Consider the following 8,194-nt stretch of genomic DNA (forward strand, 5'->3'; position numbering starts at 1 on the left):
CTTTTCAGGTGTTTCTTCTCTGGGTGTCGTCTCCTTTTCCTTCCTGCCTTCACGATCTGTGGGCAGATATCCTTACACTCATCCTCCTGGGTAGGGTCAGGTCTGCCCCGTGTGTCCTTGTGGCACCCGACTCAGCTCCTTCAACAGAGGGGCCTGTCAGGCATTTGCCTTTGGAAGGGGACACGGAGGCTGCAGGTGCTTTCACAGGAAGTTGACTAAACCTGTGACAGAGAAAGCCATGCATTCCATATCCTGGCCATCTTATATGAAAGTGTTCTAGGCCAGGCATGGTGGCTCATGCCTGTGATCCCAACACTTTGGGGGGCCAAGGTGGCAGGATGGCTGGAGGCCAGGAGTTCGAGGCTACGGTGAGTTATGATCGTACCACTGCACTCCAGTGTGGGCAACAGAGCAAGACTCTATCTCAAAAAAAAAAAAAAAAAAAAATTAAAAAAATAGTTTTCTAGCAATCCTTCCATTTTATGGGCTGAACTTTATATTTCAAAGAGGCAAGAGACCACTCACCTGTGATGAAAGCCGCTTTAAAAGTTGAAATTTATTTCCAAGTCCTTTCTTGAAATATGTGTGAAATATACATGTAAAACCGTAAGAATAAATCAGCAGAGTGCCTACACATACGAAGTGCCAGAAAGATTTGTTGAGTGTGTGAAACTCACCTATTGCATAAACCTGAAACTCGGGATGGTTGTTCCCGGGCATGGCACACTTCACTGCTTTCTGTATGGATTATACAGACGCCGCAGGTTTCTAATCTGGAGGACAGACTTGCTCTGCTGGTCCGTGGTTGCGTTGACGGCTCAGGTCACTTTCCCTAAGCTTTTACATATGATGGGTGCAGGATTTAAACTTGGGCCAAACTTGCAGTGGAGGAGCTCAGTCCCGGTTGCACTGAGTAGGTTAGTTAAGTGAAAGTGAGTGCTATACACTGAGAAGAGAATATCTCCGTATATTTCTGAGGCTCTGGGTTTATAAGCCTGCAGCTTAGCAGACACCTGTATGAGACAAGCTTACATTTGAATGTTACCATGAAGGTAGTTAGCAACTTTAGTTATGAGCTCAATCAGGGAGAAAGTAATTCTGGTAGAACTTCTGTTTAACAGAAGGAACTAAACACTTTTCTAGTTTACCTGTTCATAAGAAAAACAAGTACCATTCTCCTTCAAAGACACCAAAATAATCAAATCAGAAAATAAGTATGACAACTGATTTGATCAACTTTGAATTTACATTGTGTTAGTAACAAACTGACTATGGTGAAGATGGCATGGAGGGGTAACTTAACCGTTTCTGTTTGGAGAGGGTATATGGTGATATACACAGATCCTCTGGGTGGCTTTTGCAGAACTGGAGCCCTGGTCCTAAAGAATTTTTCCCCCCAAAATCTCTTATTGCAAAACAATAGTGATTCTTGCTGGGAGGAGGGATTTTTTTTTAGAAAAAGATAAGTCATTTAAAAATATGCCTTTGTCAAAATATACACCGTGATATACTCGTGTGTATTATTTGAAATGTTCATAGAGCTTCTTAAAGCATTTTTAAAATTGAAAATTTCATAGACTTTGAAAGAATTATAAAATATGTTTTATTCACTGCTACATTAGATGGGATTATCATCAATAATAAAGATGTATATTTACTATTTACTCTGCAGTTCTGTGACCATTTATTCTGTTGCGATTGCCAGAATTCTCATGTGTCAGTAAGTTTCCTTTCTAGACAGCAGTCGTTGAACTGCATCTTTTCCCGCTGAAAACTCCCCCAGGTTCCAGTGCTTCATGGACTAACAAAGCCAGCGGGGACCACTAGAGGTCATTCTTCTGCCTGAGTCGGGTGTCCTCTGAATGCTCCTGGGATGCTGATTTGTATCCCCATGCTTCTCCGTGTCCACAGGGTGATCCGGTCCAACAGGAGAGCGTGCACGGGGGTGAACGGGGCTGGCAGAAACGCCTGTGCCTTCTCCTGCCTGGAAGGACTGTGAGCTCAGCGAGCTCCTGGGTGGCTAAGTAGAGTCAATTATGCAAAGAACATTTATCCAGTGGTAATTTGTGGGAAGCCCTGTGCCAGGTGGGTGCTAACATGAGTGACAGTTAGGGCTTCAAGGATAAACAAACACCAACTTTGCCTTTAATCAGCTTACAAACTCCTGGTGCTGTGGCCCTGGGTGCTGTTGCTGCTTGTCACTTGTCCGGCAGAAGGCATCACACCGACCAACATGCTACTCTGTCCCAGGCTGTGGGCTAAGCCCCGGGGATACAAAATGGAATAGAACCCAGCCCTGGCCTCAAGGAGCCTCCAGGTTGTTGGGGAGGACAAACACGTGTGCTGATAAAAGAAGTAACGTGATAGCATGCCACGCTAGCATACCTGCGTAGTAGTGTGCAACAATGCTGCATGCTAGCCGTGTGCACCTGTGTTAGGCAGAGCGACAGAGGAATAAATAACCCAGTCTGGAAAGGGAGGGAAGGCTTCTTGGAGGAGGTGATAATGAGATGTGTCTTGAAGGAGGGAAAAGGAGAGAGGGAGGCAAAGAAAAGAAGTTTGTTCAAGACAAAGGGAAAGTATGAGCAAAATCAGGAGAAGCGGTGAAGTAGCCGGCTGTGTACGGGGAGCTGCCTGTGGTTCCACCATCCTCACGGGAAACCAGGGAGGTCAGCGGGTGGCCGGCCCCTGGACATCACGTTTTGGGGGACTCAATTCCATTTGAAGTGCTTTGGGGGAGTGAGTGGCCTGTTAGGTGGGGCTTGTGGTGGACCACACTGGGGCACCAGCCGTGCCCGGTTCAGGGCAAACGAGTCCAGACGAGCTCTGGCCAGCACCCTCCTCTGCCCACTACTCCTGCTGGCTTCATCCATAAGGGGAGATCATGGACTGCCAGGCCGTGGTGTGGGGGTTGTTGGTGCCTGGCAGGCAGCTCGTGGAAGGAACACAGGCTTTGAGTAGAGCAGCCTCACGTCTGGGCAACGAGTCCTTTTAAGAGTTACTAAATGTCTCTGAGCATCATTGTCTCATCGTTTCTCCTCAATGGGGGTGATGACAGTTTTCTTCTTAGGGTCTTTGGAAAGATTTAATGAGCTCATGACTGTGTGTGTGTAAATACACGTGCAGCATTTAGCTTATGGTAGATGCTGAGTGAAAGAGAACTTGATGACAGCACCACCAGCAACATTTTAAGGGAAGTTTCAGGGTGGAGAAAGTGAGCTCACTTAGACCCTTGCACTTGGCAAGTTGGGGTGTGTGAAGATGAGGGTTTAAACGAGGGCAGTGGTGGAGGGGAAACAGAGAAGAGTCTGGAGTTGAAAGACTTTTAAGAGGTAAAATCAGAAAGACTTTGTGCCAGATAGGGATGAAGGAGGAAGGAGTCGCAGTGGCTTCCAGGTTTCCCTGTGGGAGATTGGAAGGCTGATGGTACGCCATCCGGGACAGAGGCCACAGGGAGACAGCAGGTGTCCGGGGGGAGAGGGAATAAACGGGGGAAGGGGTGCCCAGGGAGAGCCAGCCTCACGTGGGACTGGAATGTCGTCCAGGATGCCTCATGACTCTTCCGCGCCCCCGCGGGGCCAGGCACCTGGCGCTCCCTTCGCTGCCAGCAGTGTGGCTGTGACTCAGCTCACCTCTTCTGCGTCTGCTACGTGTGCTGTGCTGCTGTTACCATGGCTGATTCTTTGCACATCTCAAGTTCAGTCTCTGACACTGGACACCCTCGATTGGTGAGTATATTAGTTACCTATTGCTGCACAAATTCAGTGGCTTAAAGAACACACATTTATTACCTTACGGTTTGTGTGGGTCAGGGGTCTGGGTACCACTGAGCTGAGTTCTCTGCTTAGGGGCTCACAAGGCTGAAATCAAGGTGTCAGCTGGGCTGTTCTCATTTGGAGGCACGACAGGGGAAGAACCCACTTCCAAGCTCCCTCAGGCTGTTGGCAGAATCTGTTTCCGTGCAGCTACAGAAGTGATAGATTTAGTTTTTTGTTGGCTGTTGAGCAGAGGCTGCCTCTGTTCCTAGGGCCTCCCACGGTTCTCTTCCCTGCGGCCGTCTCCACAGGCCACTGGCAACACGGCAGCTGGCTTTTTCAAGGCCAGCCAACTGTAACATAAGTCCAAAGGGAGTGCCATCCATCACCTCGGCCATGTCCCATAGAAGTGAGGCACGGGTCCCGCTGCACTCAGGGGAGGGAATCACACCAGTGCAGGCTGAGCACATGTGGGCGTGGCTCATGGAGCCACCTTAGGCTCTGTTGCCACAGGGGGTAGTCACCCTCCCACGCAAAGGGGACCTGGCTCCCTTTGGGTCAGGGCTCTGTCCTGGTCCCAAGCAGCTGTGGCTAGAAGCGGGCAAGGTCACTTAGCTTTAAGCATGGCAGTCTCTTCATGCTAACTGCCTCTGGGCACTTGTTCCAAAGGGTCCCTGGAATTGAGGGTCAGGACATCTTGGCCTGTTCTCTGAGACCCAGCAGAGGACAGGAATTTGCTTGAATTCACACAGCAGTAAACATCATACTGGTGGAAAACCATAAGCTACTCATAAGATTCACTTTCTGTAGTTAAGCAGGCACTTTGGATAATCTGTTTAATGGTTTCAGTGGACATTCTTTGGATGCTCTCTAAGCTTTTCTCATCTTCCATCTCCTCAAAATTGGTAATAGCACCTTTATTGGCTTTTCTGTACTGCTTTTAAACATTTACATTAAATCAACTTTTCAGTAGCTGTTTTCTCATCTCCTTTTAAAATACTCAGCATTCTCAGTTTTCTGAAGCTATAAAAAGTTTTGACATATAAATTATTAATAGTTTGACAAAAATCATTAACACTATATACAAAGAATTTTGTCTCTCTAAAGGGAAAAGTCACCTTTTTGTGCTTCGACTTCCTCATCTGTAAAATGAGAGAGGTGGCAAGCTATTCTCTCAATTTCCAGGCTCTGAACTTCTGGGCTGCTCACTTTCTGGGCTGGAGCTGAGGGGCCAAGGAGAAAGTGCAGGAAGGTGCCGTCTGCCCAAACATAGGCCAGGGCTGTAGTAACCCCACAGAGAGTTCCACTGTGATGCTGCAACTGCTTGAAATAGAGCTGCTTCTGCAGTATCTCAGATTTCCTTGCTTATAAGGTTTCATTTGTTTATGACTTTTCAGAAACCTAGTCTATAGAGTGAGATTCAAACAGAATTTACTAAACCCTAGCACAGAGGCCTCGCTAGATCGCTGAAGTTTCATGATGGATTTTGGGTCTTTGCATTCCTGACTGTACACTTTTGAACCCCACCGACCTCTCCTCCTGTCCATGATGTCTTTGACGAGTTGCTGCTGTTTCAACCTAACTTTACTGGGTATTTCTGCCCAAGTGCCAAGAAGGCATTGCTACCATGGCTGACTTCTGGTCAGCACTGGCCTGCATGTTCTGTTCAATAGGGGTAGTATTCCTCAAAAAAATAGGACACAGAATACCAGTTCTCAGAAATGTCCATTGCCTTTTCAGGAAAGAAGGTTCTGTGACCAAACGTGCTCATGAAACAGTGCGTGTTAGATTCTACCTTTTGGAGGTTCGAAGGGCTCATTGGAACACTTTATTTTTAATTCAGTATTTTCTGGATTTATTTGGACAGGAAACACTATTTTTTTAATTAAAAATATTGACAACAAAACACTTATTAACATAATACAGATCAGAACACTAGTTTGGCAGATGAGACACATGTACGTACAAATGGTTTCTTTTGCACGTTCACTTTAGCTCTGGATGACCCTAGAGCTAGATGCTGCTGCCTGAATCCTGTGATCTGATTCCTTTAAAATTAGACTGCTATTAAAAGACACATGCTGCTTTAATAAACTTCTCGTTTCTTACATTTTTTCATGGTTTGTTTGGAATATAGCAACTAGCTTTCCTCTTCCAGTTCATCACTGACTGGCCGTACGCTGAGCCAGAGATTCCTAAATTGGAAGCTGTTCTGGGGTCCTCTAGCCCCCCTCTGCCCACCTGCAGGCAGAAGCTCCCGGCTGACTCTGCTGTGTCTGGCTGCCCCCGCCTCAGGGCTCACTCACCTTGCCTTCATCCCGGGACACGGGGACGCGGTGTCCCAAGTGCTGGCTACCCCGTGCACCTGACTGCCACGTGCACACTTACGCCCCTTGCCACGATTTCCTTTTTAAAAAAGTTATCTAAGAAAGAAATTCTATCAAAGAGAATGTGCGTTAAAAAGCGTCAGAAAACATGAATTTGGGAAACGACCAACTTCCCCCAGCCAGTGCCCGTGTCCCCTCTTCAGTTATCAGCCTGTTTCCTGATAATAATAACAAAACAATCCTACATGTCTGGAGACTGTGTTATCTTTTCAGAATTCTTCCACACCCATCGGACCCTCCCGGCTGCCCCATTCGGTGGGCAGGGCCGTTGTCGGCAGCACCACTTGGTGCGTGGGTCCCTGGGCACAGTGACCCACAGAACCCGAAAGCGAAGTGAGTCGTGGAGTGGACGGGCCTGGCCTCGACGGCCCCAGAAACGCGGTTTGGGCGAGGCCGGGGGCAGCCCAGGACCGCTGGGTCTGGTCGGTTCTGAGAGGGTCCCCTGCCGCCGCCGCCCCTCCTCCCCATAGAAGGTGGCGACAGGCTCCTTTCTGCACGCGAGGGGCTTGCCCGGCCCGCAGCCGTCCCGCGCTTCGCAACACGCCCACGCCGCGTTCGCGTTGCGTGGACACGAGAGGTGCCCGGAGCAGTGGCGTTTGGCCAGCCCTGGGCGGCGCCGCGGCTCCGGCGGCCCGTTCGGTAAACACCTGGCTCCACCTAGCGGCCCCAAGGAAGTCCGTTTTCCCGAGCAAACGTCGCGCGCTGGTCCCCCGCTTAGGTCTGATGACGCGCGTGAACGGAGTCCCCGGGGAGGCCGCCTGCCCGAATCACGGCCTTGAAAACGGTCCAGATGCGGTTGTCGGTTTAATGGCCTGCGTTATTACAGGCTTTGGGTCCTGTGCGTGTGCCAAGAACAAGGGTGAGCAATACACAAACTCTTAAGGGCAATTTTCCTTCAGAGCGGGGCAGACGACATAAGCCCCGCTGTTTGTGAGCGCCGGTGGTTTCGGGCACATTTTTACGGCATTAATCAATTTGTATTGTCATGTATAGGAATCCTGTTCCCACACGGAGTTTCGTTTACGGAGAAAAGATCCGGAGAGGAAAGGGAAGCCCTGACCCTTCACCGGATCGCGGCGAGGGACGTGGCGCGGCCCCGGGAGCGGCGCCTCCCCCCCATCACCCGGACCTTGACTGCCAGAAACATTCCTGCTGGTGTCAACAGCAGCCCTGCCGCAGGGGCTGCGATCAGATGCGCCGGCCTTTGCTTCAAGGACTGCTTTCTCTCGCCCAAACAAGCCGACCTCGGAGGCCTGTGGCAGCCGGGCGACGGACACCCCGCTCCCTCGTGCAAGCGCAAGCCGTCGTCCGCATGGGGCCCTGACCGTGACCTGTGGGCGGGACCACGGGGGCACTTTTTGCACATTCTGCGTGGGTGGGTGGCTGGCAGGTCATGGAAGACCACCTTGCCTTATGTGCGTTTTGTTCTTCTACACGGTTCCAGCCACGTGTGCCTGACTTAGAGCTAGCTGTGCTGTCCCCGGCAACGGGGCCCTGGAAAAGGGGCTGGCCTTCCAGACCCCGCAGTTCCGCCCTGCTCTGCTAGCCCGGGAGGGAGCTGGTGCAGGAGAGCCACTCGCACATAACGAAGCGATGACCATATGCTGCCTTAACTCTCACGCAGACTTTTAATAGCAGCTTCTCGTTACCTAGCTAAAAGTAGCCTCGTGCATATTGCCGTATACTTTCACACCTCTTCTCCCTTGTCCTGCACCGTTCCTTCTGCGCTCCCTGAATTACAGACCCTCGCGGGGCTGAGCACTGCAAGGCATCTTTGGGCTTCTGCGGCTCACGATGCAGGTGCTGTGTCAGCCGGCCACCTGCCCCGCGCTCGCTCGCAGCCGCCCCCGCCCTCCGTCCCCCCCAGCCGTCTTCTCTGGGCCTCCTGCCTCCCCACCTGTATGCAATGGTTCCCTGGACGAGCTCCAAAGCACTTTCTTTCATCCCTTGATTGGGGTTTTATTTTTAAGAAGAAAGCCAAGCACATTTTTTAACAGCCACAAGCAGATGGAGCGAGCTCTTCTGAGGCAGCGTAGAGGTAATAAAAGCATG

At 50.3% G+C, this 8,194-nt stretch overlaps 1 protein-coding gene across 1 annotated transcript; it reads left to right on the forward strand.

Moving 5' to 3' along the window:
• Positions 1–6,752: 6,752 nt before the first annotated feature.
• LOC123643583 lies at positions 6,753–7,771 on the forward strand. The gene is made up of 2 exons (XM_045559174.1): positions 6,753–7,001; positions 7,136–7,771. The coding sequence occupies exons 1-2, from the start codon at positions 6,866–6,868 to the stop codon at positions 7,603–7,605; spliced, it is 606 nt and encodes a 201-aa protein (XP_045415130.1). The 5' UTR covers positions 6,753–6,865; the 3' UTR covers positions 7,606–7,771.
• Positions 7,772–8,194: the final 423 nt, after the last annotated feature.

This window comes from Lemur catta, chromosome 8 (genome assembly GCF_020740605.2).
Source record: "Lemur catta isolate mLemCat1 chromosome 8, mLemCat1.pri, whole genome shotgun sequence".
Taxonomy (NCBI): Eukaryota; Metazoa; Chordata; class Mammalia; order Primates; family Lemuridae; genus Lemur; species Lemur catta.